At 41.3% G+C, this 24,797-nt stretch overlaps 1 protein-coding gene across 1 annotated transcript; it reads right to left on the bottom strand.

The window, feature by feature from the left end:
- Window positions 1-804: 804 nt before the first annotated feature.
- Window positions 805-23,652, bottom strand: DSG2 (desmoglein 2). Its single transcript, XM_053962344.1, has 15 exons — window positions 23,570-23,652; window positions 17,972-18,007; window positions 16,967-17,101; window positions 15,885-16,043; window positions 15,476-15,620; window positions 14,230-14,390; window positions 13,257-13,391; window positions 12,929-13,114; window positions 11,730-11,989; window positions 10,725-10,867; window positions 9,871-10,098; window positions 8,171-8,401; window positions 7,025-7,167; window positions 5,546-5,884; window positions 805-3,541 (listed from the first exon to the last, which is right to left on the bottom strand). The coding sequence occupies exons 1-15, from the start codon at window positions 23,612-23,614 to the stop codon at window positions 2,516-2,518; spliced, it is 3,372 nt and encodes a 1,123-aa protein (XP_053818319.1). The 5' UTR covers window positions 23,615-23,652; the 3' UTR covers window positions 805-2,515.
- Window positions 23,653-24,797: the final 1,145 nt, after the last annotated feature.

Genomic DNA, 24,797 nt, shown 5'->3' with positions numbered 1-24,797 from the left:
AATCCCTGTCGTGCTGGCATTTCGGCCTAACTGTGCTCTATTATTGTTAGATAAGAAAATTACAGACTTAGCTTTGCTTTTGAAGTCACAACAAGGCATCTCTCACAAAGATAAGTGTCTGGGGCTAGTCCCCCTCTCAGGGTTATCTAGTAGCCAGATGCTAACCAGGAACTTCCATTAATTTGGGTCTGTGCATTCCTCCCACCAGTTACTATCATTTACAAAACATAGCTCCATTAGAAGTGAGTGAGTGAATCTGATGGATGTTCTGCCAGCATTAACAGATGCTGATATGCTGTGCTGATAGCAGCTGCAGCCTTGGTACAAGTCTAAGTCAAATAATGGAGACTCGCTCTTAATGAAGCTATTCAAATAGACTGTACAAGCAGATCTGTGAAAGCCATTTATATACAAACATTATACGCTTACCTCTTCTTCTGGATGTTAACAACTGCATGTTTTAATATGTTATAAAACCAAGACTGTTTTATGCCATGTTGTCTGGAAGCATAAACTGATTTGAAGGGTCTGTGTCAAAGCCCAGTAAATCTATGGCGGGGATGCTGCTCTCTTGCATCAAGTTAGTACAGAATTTAGTGCACTTAATCACAAGGCAGAATTCACATTTTTGTCAGAATCTTTAAGTTACAGCAGAACACCAACTTTTTTTACATCTGCATCTTTCAGATATTCCTTGAGGCTGTTTGGGAAATCTCAGTACTCATTCTATCTTTAAACTCTTTACTTGCAGTAGGAAAGCCAGTGTTTTCACTGGGGTAGCTGTTTGAATGAAAAATTAAAAAATATAGTAGAGTTCTTTATTTTAAAATTGCATAAACCCACAAAGATATTCTATCAGAATAAAGTCAGAAAAGTGGTGACCACTTGGAACTGCAGGCTTGCTGAGAAAAAAAATACATGTATTTAAAAAATGTAGTGTAAGAGATAAATAACCAATAGGTCCAAGCAAGCAGGGAGTCTGATATGTTTGGAAATACTATTCCACTTAATGTAATGGCTGACCACAGTTATGGTTCCTACTTTATGTATTTATATTTTTGAAGCAACTTTTACTATTAGTAAAACTAAACACACTGAGAGCATTTCTAGCCAAAGGCAGAACACATCAGTGGAAAGCATAACACTGCAGCTGCAGGAAAACTCCAGGAGATGGAGACAACCTGAAAGTTCTGCAGGTCCACAGGCTTTGCAGTACCTTGTGACCAACTTGCTGATTTCACTGGTATGAGATAAACATGCTACCTATGCCTCAGCTAAAATACTCTGAGAAAACAAAAGGAGTGTAGGACATTTTTTCTTGTATAAAATTAACTTCAAAATGTTCCAAATGGTATACAAATATTTACATGTGCATATATATCTGTACATACTGCCAAACAGTGCAGTACTGTCTCTTGCTTTTACCACATAAACTTCAAGGAAAGCAAAGTAAACTCAAATATTGCAGAGCTAAAGGGAGCTTTGTGTTATCTTGTCACAGCCAAGGGAAGCTGTCATTACACAGCACTATACCAGCCACTTGAGCTCTGGTACTGAAACTAGTGGAACCTCACACACACAAGGCTGCCTTCTATGTCTGTGCATTCAAAAAACCAATTCCAAATACTGAATTGTGCCTGTAAATCAGATCCTACAGATGTCCAAGGGCAGTAAACTTTGCTGACAAAACCACTGACTGAATCTCTGGCTCTAAGGCTAAGGTAAGCCTTGACTGTTTCTCATAAGTTAAATAAAGTGAAAAATGTGCACGATGCTTACTTGTCCATGTCAGTGTAGACCCACCCTAAGTAATAGAACTTTTAGACTGAGGTAATGAAAAATTGCAGTTCTCAGCTTTTTTTGCTACTTGCTCTCTTTAACTGCTGTGGTAACATGCAAGTATTGATTGCTGAAGTTAGAAATTCTGATAACCTGAAATTGTGACATCCCTTCAGGAGGTCAACACACCGCTGCTCTGAAGGCATACTAACTTTGGTGGCCTGGGCTTCTCAGGAAGATTTCTTAGCAAGGTTCAGGAGGAGATACCATGGTCAACAACACAACAGCAAAAACACAATGAGAAACTGATTGCCCTCACAGGAGGACTTCAGATACACTCAATAGCAATAGTTCAAAAACTTTGCTTGTGCTTTGCAGGCTACTATCCATCACTAGATTGGACACTTTTTTCCTGTTTTCCCATAATTATGCAGCTCTGGTTATGTGGTGTTCTTACACTATCTGTATAATAAAAAGCAATTTAAAAAAATAGCAAACCAGGAAAAAAAATATTTCCTATATCTTTCCATTTCAAAGGCATCCCTGCCAATGTAACATAACACCAGATTTCCTTACTTGCTTCGTGGTCATATAATCCATATTTATACAAACTAGTGCAAATGAGTACATGCCATTCTGGAAGCTCTAGCAAATTTGGATCTCATGGAAAAGCCCGAGGCAGGATGCACGCAGACAGAAGGGTGCTGGACATTGCCACCCTCTGCATGGAGCCAGGCTAAGAGCTAGTGTACTGCACTGTGCTGTATTTAGTGACCCTTGAAGACTTGCTGAGTGTGGCACTGGCAGGAGGTGGCCCTTGTAAGTCAGAGCCCATCAAGTTAAGTGGGGAGTCTGTGATCAGAGCATGCTCTTGCCTTCCTGAGCTGGCACCCATTGCCTGTGCAGCTCTGCTCTGCAGCCCCGAGGCTGTCACCACCCTTTCATTCAGCACTGTGCTGCGTTCCTCTGTCGAAGCGGGGAAGCTGAGCGAGCCCTGCTCTGCAGCAGGCACAAGCACCCTCTCTCGCTCCCTCACTACGACATATTGTGAGTCAGGAAGATCCTGAACTGCCAGGGCTCCTGGCCCTGCACCCGCTGACTTCACCAGCCTTTCTGTAACCACCACGTTACTTCCGTGTGGCAAATCAGGGATTTTCACCATCCCCTGAATGCTTGATGCAGGTGCCAGCACTCTCTCTGTCACCACTACATTCTCCTTAAACTGAGGGTCTAAAAAGACAGGGCCCGAGCGGGCAGGAGCCCCCACAGAATAGGATGTTTCCGTCACGGTGACGTTGCTCTCCGCGTGGCCTGTGGGGAGGTGCTGGGCATTGTGATGCCCAGAATGGGACGATGAGAAAGTTGTTTCTGTGACCACCTCTTTGGATAGGGTGCTTTCTCCTGTGCCACTGCCTGTGTGCATGGGTGGGATGGACTGGAAACCACTGCTTGAGGCAAAGGCTTGTTCAGAGGTGGAAGCATTTTGCTGATGTAAGAACTGTGACTTTGCTTCACTAAGACCAAAACCTGATTCATTCTTGTAGCCACCATCTTTCATATTGATCTGTCTACCTATACATATTTCTGCTAGAGTCTTAAACTTGTCTCCTAAATCATCAAGAAAATGGTCATCAAAATCCCCCTCAATAAAGCTGCAGCAGCCAACGGAGCCATGAGGGGAGCCTGATTCTCCCTGGGAATAAATCAGGAGACAGTCTTTTGCAGCTTGCTCCTCATCTTCATCCGCAAAAGAGACAGCTTTCTGCAAACAGAAAACAAAAGCAAGAAAAAGTTCATTAATGCCAGCTCTAGACTTAGTAAGTTTGAAAAATCTGAAATGCTTGGACAAAAAAGGTTGAAATAAGAAATTTAACTGATCCCACAGAAACTGTCAACCAAGTGAGGGCTGTACCTAATATGTTTTTTTTTTTCTTTGAAATTAGTCTGATCTTGACAGTACACTTGATGAGAAGAAAAATCTGAGATTATATTTAAAACCTTGGATTCCTTCACCACCTACTGCTGTTCCTTCCAGTAAATGTGTCATTTGTGATACTGCTCCATAGTCATGAAGACATTGTTTTAGTTTTAGTTCAGTGAATGCACTTCACCTCTAACTAGGTTTCCGTGGGAGAACACCAAGACCATTTGTGAGAGTATCCTAACATTTACCAAACATTTACTGAGTACATGCTGACATGTTATCACCTACCATGGCCCTTTTCAATAGCGCAGACTACAGGATCACATCCACGATGCCAAACAGGAAACAAATCACAAAGTTAAATGGATTGGTAAAGTATGGATGCATAGTCCATCATGTAAATTCTTAGGCTCTGTGCAGGCCATCTGGCAACAAGGAGGGCTCATGAGTTCTGCCTACAGTGCTTATGAGGTCAGCTCAATCTGAAAGCAGTGTCTGCTATGGAGCTGCTGCGGTGCATGTGTGTTTGCATCAGCTCCAGTTCCAAAAGTGAGGACAGCCAAATCTTGTGGGCCTGCTGAACCAGCTGTATCTAATATGGCTCCTGGCTTGTGCTCAGAACCACCTTTCTACCACATTTGAAGTTCTGGACTGCAAATTAGCTCAGGCATCTGTGTAATGTGCTATATATCCAGACCCCATTTGACTCTGCATGTTTATCTGCATTTGATCCTGAAGTAGGCACACAACCCAAGATTCTGCCACAAAAATCAGCATCTGAAACTATTTGGTTTGGTTACTTGTCTGTTTCCTCACCCCTAATCTGAGATATTTTAGCCCCCAGAAGTTCTATGGATACTGAGTATGACTTCCCTCCTGCAGACTTCATCAGGCAGTTATGCTTAAAGTTATGTCACAAAGAGTGGAAGAAAAGGAGATTGCTACTATTGCATCTGTTCACCCAGTAGCTAGAGCACTCTGAGACATACAAGTACCTAAAGCTCAAATCCTTCCCTGGCCTGAGGTAGTGATTCAAATCTGCACAGCTATTCTGCTGCAAAACCACATCAGCTGCCAGCTGTAGGGTGCGAAGACGTTTTGTTAGTATAGGTGATGGTGCATGGAAGTCAAACTTTCACTACAAGGAGCACACCAGCCAAAGGACTAATGATATGCATAACATGAAGAGAAGTAGCTTCAACAAGTAGGAACAACCTACTGGCCAATGGTTAGGTCAGGGAAAAAAAAAAAAAAAGAAAGGGGATTGCAACATATACCTCATACACTTTTGATGAATGGCCCTTTACCCAGGTTGCTGGGCAAACAGACAAGTCAGCACCACATACTGCATCAGCTACTTTGAAAATACAGCCCCACCCACTGGTGTATGACATCTTCAGCTTATCTTTCAAAAACCTACTACTCTGTGGTAAAGTTTGGAGCTGTGACTCATGATGAGTCACAGGTGCCTCCCTAGAGATCAGTTTCATGTACTGAGATTTAGATCACACAGTCTTTCTCAGGGCTTTTTCCTGGGCAAGGCACTCCTATGTTATTGCTGAATATTCTGGATCCCATCCACAAATACCTCCCTTGAGAGAAAGGTCTATTTATATGACACCTTGCAAGCAATTCAGTGCTAAAAGACTGAGCATCGTCACACTTCAAGTCCCACATGTGTGGCTAATCCAAAAATCCTTAATGCCCCCAACTCCATGTGCACAATGTCAGGACTGTTTATATCTACGTATCTACTCACCTCTGTCTGTCATCACATGAATGATATTTCACAATGCTAAGTGCAAACATCAAAATACTGTTATTTTTGGGTCATATGCTTACATCGTTGAAGTAGTCTCTTAAGAATTCTTCATTCATGGCTCCAGCCGCTCCCACAGCAGCTCCTCCTCCAGACACGACTGTCTTGCTGTCTACACCTGCCATGCCTTCAGCTGCTCCAGCTGCCATGGCTCCATAGTCGGCAGCAGAAAGGAGACGCCTTTGCTCTTCCCATCTTTCCCTGGTCATAGTGTTGTGATGCTCTCCTACGTGAGAGGCAGAGCTGCCTGCTCCTACTAGAGCTTCTTCTCCGCTCATTCCTGCTGTTGCTCCTGCCGCTGCTGCTGTTGTCCCTCCTTTCAAGTTCCCAAGTGCAGTGGGTGGAATGAAGCTTAGCACAGGCTACATAAATAAGACAAATTAAGATGTGACATGAAAGCTTTGCTGTCTAGCACATGGAACTCACCAAACCAGCAGCGGGGCTGGGTGGGAACAGGGAGGGTGCTGTCTTACGACTTGTTTGAATTTGCACTTATACGTGTTGCTGCAAGGAGTAAAAGGCCTCCTAAAACAGGGTGCAGTTTCCACAAGTGTATTGCCAAGAAGGTTAATGGAAATGTTTCTATAGATCATTGTTTTCTTGAAATTCAGAGGATTGAAAATGAAAAAAAAAAAACCAAACCAAAACAAAAAAAAAAAAAAAAAACCACCAAAAATAGGCTTGCAAAACTCTAGGGAGCTCAGCTGTTCCAAGAAAAACTCTGGCCAGTTTTCCTCAGACACTAAGTGGGGAAGTGTGCACTGCCTTCCACCTTTGTGGTGCTGCCTGGCCCCTTTTTTCCCTAGCAGTTTGGCTTGTTAATTATCTTTTAACAAGAATTTGGTGTGAGCATTGGCCCTAAATCAAAGTCTTTTGTTTCTGTTATTGTGCAAAAGCATGTCAGTGTCATGCCCTTTTTTTGTAAACCTTGTTTTGCAGCGTAGCAACAAAGAGCAAATTTCTCTTGGTATTTACTGTTCCCTCTACAGATTTGCACTTTTTCTACCTTCTTCTTTTTCACTAGGGAATTTCCTCTGTTTAAAAAATGAAAATATACAGGGAAGTAATTTAAAACAGTCTGAAACATTAAATCAGGGAAGGGAAGCTCAGCATTATAACCCATTATTTTGCTGTTTTATCTCATGCTCCCAAAGGGGTGCAGAGCATTCCAGGCTTGCAAATGCAAATGTTTCACTCTCTATTGGTTTAATGCTTTTCTCACAGTCCTATCTTCTGCTCAGATATGATCAACATTTGCTTGATTGCTTTCCCTATATTTTGGGATTTAAGTGCTAGGGTTGCTTTGTCTTCAGCTGCTGGTGGAAGTCATCTCCCACACATCCTTTGCTGAGCCTCACAGGGTTAATTTTAATTAATGCTCATATGCTGTTAAAATTTATTGTAGAGCTTTGAAATATCCACCTGTAGTGTGGAAGAGGCCCCAGATGCCAAACAGAACACTGGGATAGAAATCAAAGAGAAGGGCTATTAGGGGTACATGCCTTCTCCTCAGGAGCTGCTCCTTCACTGTTCCACTGACGCAACATCGCTTCACTGTGGTCTGGTATGTCAGCAAAAGTCTTTGCTCCACCAAATCCCTTTGCTCCCAAGCCACCCGGACACAGCAGCAGTAACAGTGGAACGACTACAGGGAAACAGAAGGTTGCCATTAACTGTATGGTTATTAGGACCTTAGCATACTTAGAGCCACTGTAAATTTGGCCATCCCATACCCCAAATGTATTTTTAATGAGCTAGTGACCAGTATGAGGGCTGGCAAGGATTGAAGACATGTTCCCAAATATTCAAGGCTTTTCCTAGAAGCATGCTGAGGCCAGTTTCCAAGAGAGCAAACTGACAACTAACACATCAGGGTCTGAATCCTGCAGATGGCCACACATGTATGTAGCTATACTTCTATCAAAGATCTCATACACCAATTCCAAGCCCTGGCTATCACTCAGCATTTCTAACTCCTCTTCTTTTATTACTAGATAACAACATGGCGTCATGTAAATTCCACCTCACCACTCCTTTGACATGCCTAGAGTGTTGCCTGGGGGACTCAAAATAACCCAGTTTCAGACACAGAGAATATTATTCCTGTGGCATGAACTTTGTTTTATCACAATTAGATTTTTGCCAGCACAAGCAATAAACTATCGGGAGTTTAAATGCAGCACTGCTACACCTGGCCACAGCAGAATTACAAATAGTCTTATTTTTCTTTTATTTTATCTCACCAAAGAACAATGTCACGTGCTGCTCTGAGCAAGGCAGTGAATCTGCAGTGACAGAAAAGACAGTGGAGACTGTGCTGTGGTTTGAGTAAGAAGAGCTAGGCTTCACCTGGGGACATCTCAGAATACCAAAAGCATTACTCACTGCTTTCCACTTGTTATTAACTGCACTATAAACAAATATTAAAAGTTGTTGATATTAATTTTAAAATGCACAGCTTGAAATCCTTTGAGGGTGAAATGCTGATTTACCAAAATTAGCTGGGGATCTGCCATGACCTCCACAAGACTAGAAGTTTACACAGAATCTATCAAGATGATAAAACCTGGGAGCTGGACTGTTTCTTTCTTGATGCTTTGCAGACCACATTTACAGTGCTTTTGAGATAATATGAAACAATTACTTACGCAGCAAAAGTAAAAATGCCAAGATGATTAGTGCAACCGCTGCTGGTCCCAGACCCACTGACTTTGTGCCAACAAACCTCTCCTGGCACACGCCATCATCTGCACACTCACAAACAGTCATCTTCAGAGACTGTGGCAGAGCACAGCTGACCCCTTGGAAATCCTTTATTAGTAAGGGAACTTCAGTTCTGCCCGGCTTCAGGTTTTGTGGTACCAGTTGTATGCTGGTGTCTAAGGCAGAAGTGGAGGGAGGTTAAAGAAAAAAAAAAAAAAAAGAAAGAAAATTGACTCCTGTAAACTAACTAAAATACAACTGTTACAGTCTTCCAACAAATCCCCTCCAGTTAAGCCCAGCCAATGCGATGGAATTAAGTTTAATTACCTGCTGCTAAAGTATACATGCTTTTATTTGTATCAAATAATTTATGCTGGTAAGTGAGCAGCCATGCTCACTTGCAGCCTCAGATAATTGTGAAATTTCATATGACCAGAGACAGCATGGAAGACAACCTGCATAGCATCAACCATGTCATCTGGATAGAAAAAGGTTGAACTCACAGAGAAAAAGCCTCAGTCTTGAGGAGATTAATCTGTTGTAGGCCACAGACAGAGATCAGGAGCCAATAAAACACCTGCTCCTGTGGCATTGTCATGTCAAAGACTAACTAGGCATAAGATCACAGACTGATTAAGGTTGGGAGGGACCACAGTGGGGCATCTCCACTGGGCCCAATCTCTGTGCTCAAGCAGAGTCATCCTAAAGCACATGGCACAGGATTGCATCCAGACAGTTCTCGAGTATCTCCAGTAAGGGAGACTCCACACCCTCTTTGGGCAATCTGTTCCAGTGCTCGGTCATTGCACAGCAAAGAAGTTCCTCCTCATATTCAGGTGGAAACTTCCTGAGCATCTCACTGGATGCAGTGAGGATTTCTGCCCATTGTCTCTCGTCCCATTGCTTGGCATCACCAAGAAGGGCCTGGCTCTATCCTCTTGACTCTCTCCCTTTGTCAGATACTTATAGACATTGATGAGGTCTCCTCCCAGTCATCTCAAGGCTGAACAGGCCCAGCTCCCCCAGCCTGACCTGATAAAAAGGATGCTCCAGTTCCTTAATTATCTTTGTTGCCCTCTGCTCAATGCTCCAGGAATTCCACAACTCTCTTGTACCAAGGAGGCAGAACTGGACACGGCACAGAACTGGACACAGCACTCCAGATGTGCCTCACCAGGGCACAGGAGATAGGCAAGATCACCTCCCTTGACCTGCCGGCAATGCTCTTCCTAATGCACCCCAGGACACCGTGGATCTTTTGGCCACAAGGACACACTGCTGGCTTGTGGACAGCTTGTCATCTATGCCCAGATAATGCATCACTGCATATTATCATAAGAAGATGGGGATAGCTTATTCCTAGCTATTAATGAAATCCTGGTCACCACACATGGGGTATCAAGCCAAGCAAAGATGGTCAAACTGAGGGAAGGCAACAGACCCCAGAGGCCAGAGGACATGTCTGGACTTTTATAACCTTTAGAAAAAAGGGAGCAGAATGCAAATTATGGTCTCAATGCCTGACTCCATATATAGGGTTGCTGTATTGGTCTCACTCAGCCAAACTGGCAGTTTGACTGGAATTAATAAATTACGACCTTAGGACTTCAAAGAACTGAAAGTAATTTAAAAAAAAATTTCTTACCATTTCCAGATGCAATTATCCATTTTGCTGCTGTTCCTTCTGGTTCATCAATGACAGTAAAGCTGAAGGGATAACTGTTTGGGTAACTATCCAAATCATGAGCTGTAACATCAACTAATTTTGCATCTGAACACACAGTCCGCACAGGGTTCACAATAACTGGGCAGTTATCATTCTCATCTTTAACTTGAATGACAACTGTGCCAGTGATTGTTTTCCTTGGGGAATCTAAGAATTTAAAATATGAAAAATTAAATTGATTTATGCACAAAAAATTATCTTAAAAAAAACAACAGATCTTAATATCTTCCAAAATCCCAACATTACTGAAGTAAGTTGAAAGAGATCTCCCTGCTGCTTATGACAGCAGTGCTTCATTCCCAATGTTAATAAATATATTGACAAAGTTCTTCTGAAGGGAAGCTGTTTTATTACTTTAACTTGTAAAAAAAAATCCTGTATTGTTACACAGTAACATGTAGATTATAAATGAAGAATTCTACTTAGATACAAAAGAAGCTCAGAGAGTCTTTCTTGCTTTGAAGTCGAGAAAACTTAAGACTATGAAGTCTGATGATAGGCATATTGAGATACTGGTAATTCCCACCTTGCCAATAGAGTTTCCTATTAGACCTATCTTTGAAAACTTTTATAAAAAGTTCACCTCCATCTAGTCAAAGGGGAGAAACAGACTCTTTGGAAGCCCATTCCAAAAAATGAATTGCTTGTGTCTCTCCTTTGAATACCGAGACTGCACTTGCTGCCTAACGTTAGAGATGGGTAGGTTAAACCAGCTAACCTTGTAGACAGGCAAACAAACCAATCTGTGTGAAAACAAAACCCTCTCAACTTACCAGTAGTTACACCCAACATGGTGATAGTGTAGGTACCATTTACTACATGAGGTGATTCGTAATCAAGATTTTTAGCAAGTCGGATTTCACCTGTGACTGAGTCTACAGTGATCCAGTTTGCTGCATCTTTTCCTTTCATGTATCTGATGAAAAGAACACAAAGATGGACACATTTATAATGAGGAAAGCAACCATCAGTAGAAAAAGCAGCTTCACAGTACATTTACTCATCATTTAAAACTGAGATCAAATCTTTAAGTCTGAGGCCTGATGCTCCTGCCACTGTAATTGGTTACAACTATAAACCTACCCTGAATGTTGAGAGCTGCTTTTCACTCTAAATCAAAGATTTAGGTATGGGTGCAGTACAGAAAGTACAATCAGGGAGCGAGACTGGAACAGGAGATAGAGCTGCTCTGCTGGACACTGTCCTCTTTCCCCCCACATCTGTCCTCTCAGCAAAAGTTGAGCATTAGACACCCATGAAAAACTGTACTGCGGGTATGGAGGAAAGAGGTCCATCCATGGGGGTGCAACTCTGCTGTGTACCATTTGTAAAGGCCATGGTAGTGGTTAAATAACATTCTAGCTAAAAAGCTATGATTCAAAACCCAAACACACACATGCAGACGTATCTGTGTTACACCCTTTCTGTCTGACTGATGAATGTTTCTGCATATTCCTTCCTAATTTTACTGGAGATAATGGAATCAGATTGGTAAATCTAATCACAAAAGTAGATAGGTATGACAAACACACCATGCAAACACAAACAACTTCAATCCAAACACTCATGTCTCGCCATATACAACAAAAGGCAGAGGATTTTCATATCATCAGTTTTCTGCATAATATAATATTGAAGATCATTATGGTGTTTAAGATGTGAATTATCCTTAGCATAAAATTATTGCCTTTGAAATTATTTCAGTTTAACATGCAAATTTTGACAGTAAGATATGACTTCTGACATATTCAGTTATGATGGTTATAAAGAATTCTTACGTAATGTGCTCTGCTATTTTTCCAGTGTCTTCATCGTAGGCTTGATACTGTCCAATAACCTGCTTTATCTGCAGTTTCTCACTTGCTTCAATGATTTTTGTGCCACCAGGGAACACAGGGCCTTCCTTCACATTGATCACCTTAATTTTGATTGGAATTGTTTCTGCTTTGTAACTGGATTTAATGGACTTGTGGAACTCTGCTTTGTTTGTAACAACAATGCCTAAGTTTAGGCTTTGCATTTTTTCATAATCCAGCTCCTAGAGCAATAAAGAAAATAATAAAAAAAATTCAGAATTTGTCAGAATCCAATATCTAGCCAACACGCATACATTTAATATTTAAATAATACTATAGCATACTTATTTGAGTAATAGGGATGTAAATATTTAAGTAATATTTAACAGTAAGTATGTTACACTGCAAGGAAGTTTCTTAACCTGTTACTCTTGCTCATTTTTAATGGATTACACCATAGGTATGGCTTCATAAATTAAATTTATTCAATGTATGCGAAAGGAGTCCTACACATATATTCTGCCTGTACTTTCAGTGAATCAGTCCTCAATTACCTGGCTCCTTCAAATTTATGTGTTTGCATTTGTTTTTTTTTTAAACCTAATCATTCACATAATAATGCTCATTTTTTTTTTAATAATTAGCAGTTTTCAGATAAGGAAATCTGAGCAGGAAAAAAAAGAGCTGTTTAGGGCACTATGCATCTTCAGTGTTTGTGGAGTAAAGAAAAGTGAAAATTATAAAATAGACATTTCCATTAATGGAAAATATTTTCATCATCATTTCAACTTGTGGAAATTCATAAAATTGTCTGTAGCTTGTGGACCATGGAACAGGTGTTGCCTGCAACATTAGCAGTGGCCAGGAGAAATAAAGAAATTTATACTGAAAATCAAGGACAGGAGAAACGTGAAAGTTTACAGCATGTTAGTACTGTTACCCAAAGGGCAAGGGAATTCTAGGGACTTCTGCCTTACTAGTTATATTTGAGATTACACAGAATGCAAACGGAAAAGCTTGACAAAATTATTATTTTGCATGGAATTACTGAATGCATTAAAATTATGGCAAAGGAGGTGTATCCACACATTTTACATACTGATTGAATAAACACAATTTGCCAACATAGATGGATAAATTATTCTAATATTTAAAGTAGACTCTCTAAAATCTATACTTACCTTCACAACAGTCAAAATTCCTTCATTTGTTTGGGTATCTGTTACAATTTTGAAAAAACCACCTTCATTGCCAGAAACAAATGTAAAGTTTGCCAGCCAATTATCAGAAAACTCTTCATCTTTGTCAAATACTTTTATTCGCATTATTTCCACATTTGCTCTGTTTTCTTCAATGCTTCCTTCAAACTGCAATTAAAAAAAATCCACTCTTTAAGAAGATGTCATGGTTTAACCTTATTTCAAATGTGCAAGGAATTTTGCACAGTGTCTTATTATGGGGTACTGGCAGGTGTAGGAACATGCTAAAAATTGTGATAATTGTACTTACTGTACGACTTTCAACAACAGGCAGATTGTCATTGACATCCAGAATCTTGATTTCTAAAGAACATGTTGCAGCATTCCCATCCTTTTCACCACCACGGTCCTTTGCTTCTACCACCAAAGAGTAGCTACTTTGTGTCTGTCATGGTAAAAAAAAAAAGTGTTTAATCCAGGCTAAAAATTCTTCCTTTGCTATATGACCTATATTACATTTTGGTAATGTCTCTTTTGGTCAATTGTAGCTCCACTCTAGCTAAAAGTAAATCTCACACACAAGTGCCTTGACAGATTCTGCTGGAGTAGAACTGAGGCTTTGAAAAGAGTACAGGACTTTCACATCTTCCCCACAAAGAGTCAGACTGTACTTACATAGCAAAGTAAAAAATTCCAGTGACCATGAACAGGGACAGGAGCAGTGACACCTATATGTCAGGACACAGGCAGAGCCACATCCCGAAGCCACAGAGCCAGCATTCCCATCACCATCTGCTGGCCAGGGAAAACTCTGCAAGCACAGGTCATGTCCCTGGTAATATGTGACCTCCAATGCAGTTTCACAGTAGCACCTGTCCTAACTCTTTGAACCGTGATTTGCATGGCAGGCTACAAAAATCCAGATGCAGCCAGTAACTCTGCAGGTGGTGACTGAGGTTATCTTTGCTATACACTCCCCAGGAGAAAGAAATGACGCCTTGTTTTGTGTAACTGCTGCCCCGACTGCATAGGAGGGACAAAAAGCAACAACCATCGGGCTGGTGCTGTTCTAGGGAGGCGATGAGGGGGATACAGCCTTTATCCCATTGCCTCCTCCCGCAATCCCTGAAAAGCATGCATCACACAGACAAGGCTTTAATTGCAAGGGAAGTTAAGAAAGGTAAGAGGGACAGCTCTTCACCCTGCAGGTAGGGCTGAGGGTGACACAATGGGCACCAGAAAACCACTACTAACAAACATCAAAACGGTAGGGGTTTTTTTACCTCTCTGTCAAGGTTTATTTTTGCTACTCGAACCTCGCCAGTATTCTTATCTATGATGAATGGAGTGCTAGGGCTTTGGGAAACAATCCTGAAAGCAATTTTGGAATTTAGATTATTTGGTTCATCTGCATCTGTTGCATTTATCCTCATTACAATTGTACCTGGAAAACACAAAATACGGCACTTATTTACACCACCATGTACCTGGTATATATCTTTACTGTAATGTCAAAGATAAGAGCATTTTGTTAGATGTACGGTACAATTTTCTGGTGCTCTTGACTTTATTTATTTAATGCATGAAGTTGATAAAATGTTCTTAAACCCAACAGGTACATGTTAAAAGTATATGTTCTAGCCAACAAAAAGATTGCATTTACACATCTGTAACTCATAAAATTCAATGCACAAATTAAACAACAGGTTAAATTCTCTCAGTAATTCTGACAGAAAAATGTAGATACCATACAGAGCAGAAAGTACAAGCTTTTGAACAATGAGCTACATTTCCCTCACACATTATTCCAAAAGACAGCACTAATTATTCCTTTACCTGAACATTATTAAAACCACTGATCTGTATTGATGCCCTCCAACAACTTCATTCAATATACGCGGTGGTACCCATGGTGCAATCCTCTTATAATTTAATATGTTTCTTCACATTATAGAGGCATTGAAACAGACACACTGCCAGGTATTTATTAGGTAGTTTTATTCCAGCTTTTCTAATCTTCTTGAAAATAATCTGTTGCTCTTATGTTTACTGATGTCAAAATTAAATAGCCATTAACCTGCTCTTCAATGGTTATGGCACAGCCATATGTGCTTACCAGCAAACTACCTCTCCAGCCCACAAATGAAGCAGGGCTTTCGATGAGGATGGCAGAATGAAGTCCCTCCCAAATAGGCTGTGACTACTAGGCCAGAAGGCAGATTGCATTTCCTGTGCAATTCCTGCAGATGAACTCTGGTTCCTGGATTTATGGTGGCTCTGACAACAAACCAAAGGTGCCACAAGAGGAAATACTGTTCTCTCTTGCCCCTAGGGGGATGCTCTCCCTTAATCACACAACACAGCTTAGCCTTGAATAAAAACCTTCATTCACACATGGATAACCTGGCTTATGTCAGCAAGAGAATGTGCCCTTGCTACTACAGATACGCTGCTCCAAAGTGCATATTCACTTGTCCCTGTGCATATCCTGGGAAAAACTAAAAGAAAAAAAAATTAAAATAAAGTTACCTGTTTCACTCAATTCTTCAATTGAACCAACAAAAACTTCATGTGAAAACACTGGAAAATTGTCATTTATGTCCACAACTTTAATTGGGAGGTCTATTGGCTCTTCCAGTTTTGCCCCATTTTTATCTAGTGCGTGGCCTCGGACCTGATAATATAGACAGAAACAATAAACAAATCCAATGAGTGACTGTCATATAAACAAACACATATGCAAAACAGAAATACACCCATTATATACAACTAAGTCTAAATATTATAAACGTTTATTATATATGCTCATAAATACAAGCAAGTATACACAAATATCCAGAAATGCATTATATATATTATTTAAAGCAGACACATTTAAAGAAAATAAATTAAAAAAGTGACAGGAGGGGATCTATAAAGAAAATAATTTTCAACTTACAAGAAGAATTGGAGTCTTTTCTCTGTCCACCCTTCCTGTTATGTTCAGGTCACCAGTCTTTCCATTGATAACAAATAATCCATATGGGGGTTCTGTTACTCCTTGACCAGATATAGTGTATGTTACTACTATTCCTGTATCTTCAAGATCTGAATGTATCTAGTAAGAATATAACAAATTAAATAGCACTCAGTAAATAAAACCACATTTTAAAGTGCAACAAAATATTTTTCTATCTTGTAGTGAGCAAACAAAAATATTTAACACATTTCCCTGCACTCCTCTGACTGTAGAGATGTAGAGATGAATGCAGGAAGGGCTGCATGTTCTATTTGAGAATCTGGTGCAGAGAGATGAGAAACATCTGGAGCAGGGAGTTGACCTGGGAGATCAGACCTCAGCTAGCAAATATACCAGGACTGGAGAAGGGATAGGGTAGAGGAAAAAGGTCAGACCTGGAGATGAACATATAGAAGAGGCTGCAGAGACTAGAGATTACACCCTTTCTCTGCTATCAGCAGATATTCAAACCATCTGGAAAAGTGTACATTTTACCAGTATCACTATCAAGGGGCATCCCAGGCAGAGGGCAACAGCTTGCCATCACCTGCAGTCACTTCATATGCTGAAGTGGCAGGAGTGGTGAATTTAGGTTTGAACACTGGTGCTGAACCAGATGGATATCACTCATGCAGGACAACACAGGTTATATTTAGTTCTGTTTCCTAAAAGACTAGGCATACATAATCATGTTCTATGTACATCCTTCTGGCCAATCAGCACCAGCACATTTTGGACTCGCCAAGTTCAACCTTAGGGGGGTAGTGGGGTGAAAAAACTTAAAGACATTGCATTCCCAAAGCTTAATGAAAAATGGGGCTATGAAAAAATGAGAGACTGAGACAAACCAGGCTTTAAAAGTAAAGGAAACAGAAGGAAATGTGTCAATCTTCAACTGGCATTCAAGTCCTTTAAAATTAAAGAAACACTTGTGCATGTGTTTAGGGAAGCCACACTCTTATTTTGCATTTTCATCTCTATTTTTTATGTGTATTGTATATTTAACTGCTTTCTGAGCTTACTCTAGCAATTGGATTCTTATAGAAATTGTCCTCCTCCTCCCGTATGAAAGCTGGAGGGACTGTCCATTCTCGCTTCTGTCTGACTAGGCTGCTGGGATGAGACAGCAGGCCACTCCTGTCATTTCGATTATAAACCTGTGAAAAGACAAGATGGAATGTCAGCACTGCATTTACTCATTTCAGATAAATGCTTTATTGCTGCTGTAGCCAAGACTTCTGAGCAACTTTTGCTCTTTCAATAGCTAGTAACTTCAAAATCATGGAGCAGCATCAGCCTTCTGAGTCACAGCATCTGAGTCAGAATCTAAGAGCTACACAGTCCTCAAGCTGGTTGAAGAGGAAAACTGCACTGGTCTTTTCATCAAGACAGAATTAGGCAAGACAGGCTTTAAAAATATGAGCAAGTTTCCATCACCAGTGGTTGGTGAAAATACACCTGCTCTGGAAGATTTAAATGCTGGTCATCAGATGTGGGAAGAAGATTGGCAATGAGGCTGTTTTGAACCACCATTTCTGCTTTACCACCGTGTTTATCTTCCCACCAATACTGCCTCGTATATTTAACCTTCTCTCTGAAACAGAATACATGGAAGAGCAGGCCTCTATTCAATCCATCCAATGTCTCTTAACTACATCTCATTCTCACTCTGCATGAGACCCCTCGTCCTTCTGTCCACTTTATTTTCTACTGTCTCTGTTGACTCCCAGTTTAACATATTCAATAAAACAATGGCTTTTCATCTACTGAGGTCAAAAAACCAATCTACATTTTTGCTGTGTTAGGGGAAGTTCCTTAAAGTTCAATGCCACTCTAGGTGATGGATGTAGGAATCTATTCACTTATTTTTCAGCTTTCATTTCTCTATTCATTATGCAGCTTTCACATTTCAGAAAATGGTAGAATTCAAGACATTTATCAACTGAAATAAAGCACGGCTTTGACATGCTGCTCAGAGAACACTTCTACAGGCACTGATAAATAAAAAGCTTTCCATTATATCCTACCTTCACATAGAGCCCATGTCCATAATTCAAACAGATCTGCAATGGAAATGATGACAGTAATTATTAATTCTATGTCTCTTCAGCAGCACTAAAACATAACTTTTGTGACCTGTTTCGTAAGAGCAGCAAAGCCATAAGGAAGAAGGCTTCTGACATGTATAAATTAATATTTATTATTTACCCATAACAGCTTCTGAAAAATTCACCCATAACCACTGACATTAAACATATGCAGCACTTTGGAGAAGCTCCCTTTTCTGGGCAAGCCTTGGATTTGTGGCTGCCCACCTCTTCACACACCAGGATAGGCCAGGACAGCTATGCATGGCTTTGAATGACTCAGTTAGGTGACAAATCCTGGCTGGAAGAAGCCAACTTACCAGAGACCCTATGTTTTTTCTGCTTTCCAGGCACCATAGCTCTGCAAGTAACAACACCCCACAAACTGCAAGAAATGTAGGTATTGGGAAGCAGCAACAATAAAAAGTCGGCTATTACAACATGGTAAACTTACAAATCAAGTTTTGAACTTTGTACAGGTTGCGAATACTGTAATTTCTGAAAACTATTACTACTTATATTTTGCAACTTAGGTGATTATTTTCTTAGGTATACTACTGCCTAAGGCAAAGCAGGCTCAGAAAAGGTGGTTTTTTACTCAAATAAGTCAGTCTCTGGTTTCTATCTGTTCACTGGGCTCTCCCTATTACTCCCTCTGACTCAGCCTTGATTACTGAATTGATGACAGCTTTTTTTTTTTTTAAAAAGATGTTATCTTGTACCCACACAATCCAGCAGACTTTGTTGAGCAATACAGCAGATTTCTGTTTCAACTTGTTCAACAAAACTGTTTTTCAAATGGTATTTTTCCCAATGTATAGATTCTGAAGACAGAAATTATCGAGCAGTAAGTTTCCTAATGGATATGCATCAGGAAGGGTACAGGATCTCACACCAAGCTGTTTTCATGGATGTTCTTAATCTTATTTGATTTTAGTAATAGTATGGCTTTTCAAAATTTATTTTCATGACTAATGAGATTATACCTGTAAGAGTGTCAGGAGAATTTTGCTTTATAGTCAAGGTTTTACACAGAAGCTGCAACTCTTTTGGAAGAGTCAATATATCATCAGAAACATCCTTGGTTGTTATAACTGGTAAACTGGAGGGAAAACTGTTTCTGTCTCAAAACTCAATGGAGACAAGAAGCATGCGCTGAGAAGTTTCCTTGTATTGGAAACTTGAGAACCCAGTATAAACAAAAGTGTCTGAAAACCAAGAATAAGCAGATCTTCCAGTGAGATGTCTGTCAAAAATGTGTAAAAAATTCCACTAGTTTTTATAAAAAGAAAATATATCATTATGATAAGTAAAAGTAAAAATCAATTTGTTTGCATAGTAGAAAATGTCCCTCAAAACATTCTAGGTTAATGCTAAGGCAGTAAAAAATATTTTTGCTCTTGTATTATTCAATCTAAAGTCCACAGGTAGCCTCATAAGGGACTTAGAAGAGATCTAGAAAAATTTTTAAGAATGACGATTTTATTCACAAGATGCATAAATACAAGGGGGAAAAAATATATAAAGGGATCCAGCCTTTTTATTGAAAAAAGTTAAAAGTTCCAAAATTTTTAAACTGGGGGAAAAATACTTTTTAGTGACATTTTCTTCAAGGACAAGTGAAATGTCAGAATCTCCTGCCTGTCGAACATGTGAATTTTCCCCCTCCCCCACATTTTTTTTTTCATTTTAGTATCTTTCAACTGCCTTCTGTTAAATGGCTCAGAGTAGGAAAGCTCTGTCATTTGCTGTGGATCACAGCCTTGTCTCAAAAACCAGACATCTACTGATGACACCTGTTGACCAGAGCTGAGAACATATTGTCAGAAGAAAATGGGATGGTTACAAAAAAAAAAAGTCTGAGGCTTGAAGTAATGAAATTGGAATGAAACACTACAGGAAAGCACCAGGAATAGGCAAGAGGGCATGGGAAAGAAGGGAGTGATTGCCATAGTGACTGCAAGGCTGCTCTTGCCCAAATCCCTTCCCATCTGTAGTCAGGAAGTGACTAAAGGACAGATTTCCAACACAAAGCTGTAAAACTATAAAGACTGAATAACCAAGAAGGTATGTGTATGTATTTACTGCACCAGGAAACAGTAATGCCTAGAAATGAGGTCTTTTCCATGTGCTGTGTGTTAGGAGATTTGAAGCTTGCACCTCCAGTTTGGTGTTGAAGACAACATGTGAAGACCTCAGAGAAGCAAGCAGGGGGGACCCAACAAGGTCATCTACTTGTACATCTCCTAGCTGTGGGGAAAACAAACTGCAGTCAAATGGTTCCTGACAACTGTTTATCCTGTTCTTAAACATGAGGGATGGAGGTCCCTCAGCCTCACTAACCTAAGGGGGCTCCTAGATAGTCCTACAGATGAAAAGTCTGTTAATTTTCATCTTCATTATCCTAATTCTTAGCTCCTTGCAAGTCGACCATATTGCTGCTTGCATGATCTTCAGAATAAGGCACACAAATTTACACATCTAAATGAAAGCTAAGTGCCTAAACTTTCATTATGAACAGCAGAAATCTAGCCAATACCCACAGAGATTGGAGTGCTGCTCAACTTGCCCCCACCAGTCCATATTTATTTCTGTCTGAGCTCTACTGATTGTAAGTACACCCAATTAAGTATTATAAACCAAACACAGGAGGATTTGTAGAGCAAAGCATTTGATGCAGAGAACCCAACACCATACAACCCATGGTTTCATGGATCCTTCAGACTAGAATTAGTTTGTTCCCACAGATCAAACATCCCAAGCAGATGGATGCATCTCCCAACATGGTTTCACTCAGGAGGGATACAATTCACACACTCTTGAGATTTTCTTCAGAAGTACAATCTGATCCAATCAAATAGGTGCACTCAGCATCCACTGCATCTTCATATATGTTAGCAGAAACTTAAACATCTACATTGAGATGTCTTAGCCTCAAACCTAATATCCTTTGACATGTTGACAATGCTCTTGTTGTACGGTGCAATTCCCTTTTCTTCTACTCTTCATGTATATGCAAACTGATCAAATATCTTACTCACTGTCTTTTCTCACATACCAGTTCTTTAATTTCCCTTAAAAATAATTAAAAAAAGGATTTAGTGACTTTTTTTCTGTTCTGTAGTCTCTCCTGGACAGAATCACTTTTTTCTGAAGTCTGGCATCAAAAGTAACATACCACTTCAGTTCAATAGGATGGATAAAATACTAGGCTTTACATATTTCTCAGCTGCTTTCAGACCTCACCACAGCTGGGTTTTCTCTCATTTTTGGAACAATATTAAAATGTTGACTCAATCCACAGATGGTTGTAAATACTTCTACCACGTTTCAACATGTTACTAGCAACAGAAGCTAGATTGCTTTGAATTAGCTCGCCTCTGCTCTTTGTAAAACCAAGCATCACTTTGTGATGGTTTTTATTAAACTTGTTTCTATGACTTCTGAAAATTAACTGCTACTGACATCACAGTAGTGATCTAATATATTCAGGCCTGAATTTCACTATACCCATCCCAAACCTCAATGAAGTACAATCTGAGGAAGACATTCAGAGAAAAGATTAATTTTGCTACTGCCGTAGAAAGATTCATACATCTCTGTCAACTGTTCTTTCACTCAAATGCAGGAAGTGTTCTAAGACTTCTTCTCTTGGATACATGATGTCCACCCCCTTTAGAAATGATTGAGAAACCTCACAGTCTAATAATCTCGATAGCTGTGCCCGCCTGGCAGGCCCATGGCTCTGGGTGTGTGCCCTGGACACACTCCAAGTCAAGCCCAACCCTTTGGGTGCACCACCATTCAGCACAAACGTTCCTGGAAAAGGGTTGGAGGCAGGGGCCTGGGGAGATTTGCCATGACCTCTGCAAGGTACCCAGGGATGATGACACAGGGATGCAGCCTGCAGGCAGGGAGGGAGCACTGAGAGATACTTCCAGGAAAAACGGGGAGAGGAAGAACCTACCATTCCTGATGCTTCTAAGGTAGAAGACGCTTTGAGAAGACACTACTTTTAGATTAATTTTGTCTTTCAGTAGTTTCTTAAGATTCATAAGAAATAAATGACCCTAATCCAATACTTTCAAATAAGAAACTTGACTTTTTGCTACATGAATGCCCAGATTAGGGAAAAAAACTCAAAATTTCAAAACCCTCTCTTTCTCTTCTGCCATCAGGCAACTAAGGCAGCTTTATTCACTCTAATATTCTAACAATGAGTCTTTTAGACCAAATTGAGTTGACTCTCAGTACATCATATCCTGACCCAGCCTTAGCTAACTGAGGATGATGACGATTTGAGAAAAATAATGTTCTTCAGGCAAAACAAACAGCATCCTGAGCCAGTGCAAGCCCACCAAAATGGACGATGGTGTGGCTTCAGGTATTGCAGAAAGAATATGTCAAAACTTTTGCACAAGTGGTGCTCCATGTTTTCCATCATTAATTTGGACAGATGAGGATAAAACATTTTCCAACTAAACCACAACGACCAGCTTACTGTAAAAACAGGTTTAACTGTTGCTTGCCAACTTATGCACAACCATTTGTCTGCATTAAAGTTATCAGGCAACAGGTCTCCAGATAACAAATCTGATTTTGCAGGTTCCTGAGCTCAGAGAACAAGGTCCCAACCCCCAGTGCCTTCCATTCTGTCCATGCAACAAGCCATTCCTGATCCCTGCCCAGCTGCTCGGCTGCTCCCAGCACAGCCCAGTGCATGGCCTCCACCCTCACCTTTGTCTGAATGGCGGGAGCCAAACTTCCGCAGGCGTTCTGCCAGCCTGGAAAGGTGAAAAGCAAAAGAAAATGCTGCAGATACAACAAAGAGTTTGCTGTAAACCAGCTAGAAAGAACTAGAAAGCATCAGTCCAAATCCAACAAATAAAGCGTTTAGTTCTCAGTTTGTTATGAGACAGTCATTGCTTTTAGCCTGGGTAAGTATTTCATAGGATGGAAGATCTAAAGGCTGATGTCTGAAAAGTAGTGAGGGAAGGGCAGGAGAAAGCCTAAGGAGTCCTGGGTTGTTAAGAATTTGACGTAATTTTTCTGAGGCGATAAAGACTTCCAAACTTTTTGATTCATCTCCTCTCCTGGCACTGTTGCACTGTTCCCACAGAAGGGAAATGCAATTTACTAGTATAGAGAGCATGTTGAACATGAAGACGTCAAAAATGTGAACTCCTCACTACCTTCCTGTTCCTCCCGGCGTCTCAGCTACCCCACCCATCCCAGATACCGTTCCTGTTGGGATTTCCCACCTCCACCTGCTTTCAGGCAGCAAACGGCGATGGCTTTTATCTAATTCCCAAAGAAAGAGAGAAAACCCGTTCCCAGACACACACAGCAGGCGTTGGGAGGGCTGCCAAGTCCTGATGAGAACACCTCTCTCCAGCGGCAGCACTCGGGACCCCCGCGGCGGTACCACCGCGGCTCCATCCCGCGACAAAGCAGCGCCCCGGTACCGAGAGACCCCCGCGGCGAAGCAGCGCCCCGGTACCGAGAGACCGCCGCGACAAAGCAGCGCCCCGCACTCACCAGCAGCGCCAGCAGCCGCACCGCCGCCACGGGGCCCCGCGACATGACCGCCGTGCCGTGCCGTGCCGAGACAGGCTCAGCGCCTCCGGCCGCCCAACACGGGAATGCGGGCGGCCCGTGGAGGGGGGCACAAGTAGCCGCGGGTGGGTGGAGTGTGCCGGGCGGGATCCGCGCCCGGAGGGGGCAAGAGGCACCCGGCCCCGAGCCCCGCCCGGCCCGCGGCGGCGAGAACCGTCCGCGCCCCGCCCGAGGAGGCTGCGCTGGGCAGCCCTGGGAGCGCCGGGCCCCGGCTTCCCCAGGGCTCCCAAAGTCTGCGGTTTGTTTGCCCCGCTTCCGCCGAGGAAGGCGAGCCGGAGCGTGCAGGAGGTGCGCAGGGCTATGACAACAAACTGATACATTAAGGAGTAATTGATAGCGGGGAGCGCAGTCTTACAGGAAAATAAAATTGTGGGCGTTTTTAGGACAACCTTCCCTGTAATCCTCATTTTTTATACGCTCCGAGCCATATCCTTCCTACTGTTGTCTGGCAGAGATCTTTCCTGGATACACCTGATTAATTGATGCTTACGAAGGCATAACTGATCCTTCACGATGGCGAAACAAACCTGCTTTCTTGTGCGTCCTCTCAGCTGAGGCAGTTACCTGGATTATCTTTCCAGGGTCACACTCAGTTGTGGTAAGTAACTTCAGAACCTGGGGTCGGAGAGGGGAACCAGCCTTAAAGGAGTCTTTCTAATCACATTATTTACCTTTATTGCATGTTGTAACAATGCACAATAAATAATTCAATGTCAGTTACAGCAATTTTAATTTCCATGGCTGTCATGAGGGGAAGAGCTTTACCTCAAAAGTTTTTCTGAAGTGACAAATATCTGTTTGCGTTATTTACTTAGAATATACCGTTTTATGGAGTTTGTTGATACCCCTGCATGAAAACAGTTGTCTTAATATAAAGAAAACAAAAGGCATAAATGAGCAAATATATGTGAAATGCTCAGTATTAAGGGCTTTTGTATGGCTTCTTTGTTCTGTCACTGAGTCACTGTGCTGGCCTGATCACTTTATAACCACACAGAGCTGTGCATGTTCACACAGCACTACACACTGAGATCCTGTGAGGATCTTTTTCAGGGTCTCGAGGACAGGGTGTATTTTGGCCCAGGTTTAACAACTGTTGCAGCTACTGCAGCTAATGGTAATAGAAGTACTGTGAAGTTTCCTTTTAGCT

This window comes from Vidua chalybeata, chromosome 1 (genome assembly GCF_026979565.1).
Source record: "Vidua chalybeata isolate OUT-0048 chromosome 1, bVidCha1 merged haplotype, whole genome shotgun sequence".
Taxonomy (NCBI): domain Eukaryota; kingdom Metazoa; phylum Chordata; class Aves; order Passeriformes; family Viduidae; genus Vidua; species Vidua chalybeata.
The sequence above is the reverse complement of the archived record's forward strand: the minus strand, read 5'-3'. Positions and strand labels throughout refer to the sequence as shown.

Bases quoted from the DNA above. Each gene is read 5' to 3' on its own strand.
- DSG2 (XM_053962344.1), bottom strand. From the start codon at position 23,614: ATGTCGCGGGGCCCCGTGGCGGCGGTGCGGCTGCTGGCGCTGCTG. The intron at 16,044-16,966 runs GTAAGCTCAGAA...TATTCTTACTAG, and splicing joins ATAAGAATCCAATTGCTAGA to ATACATTCAGATCTTGAAGA. The intron at 5,885-7,024 runs GCATGTACCCCT...TTATTTATGTAG, and splicing joins GAGCAGCTCCTGAGGAGAAG to CCTGTGCTAAGCTTCATTCC.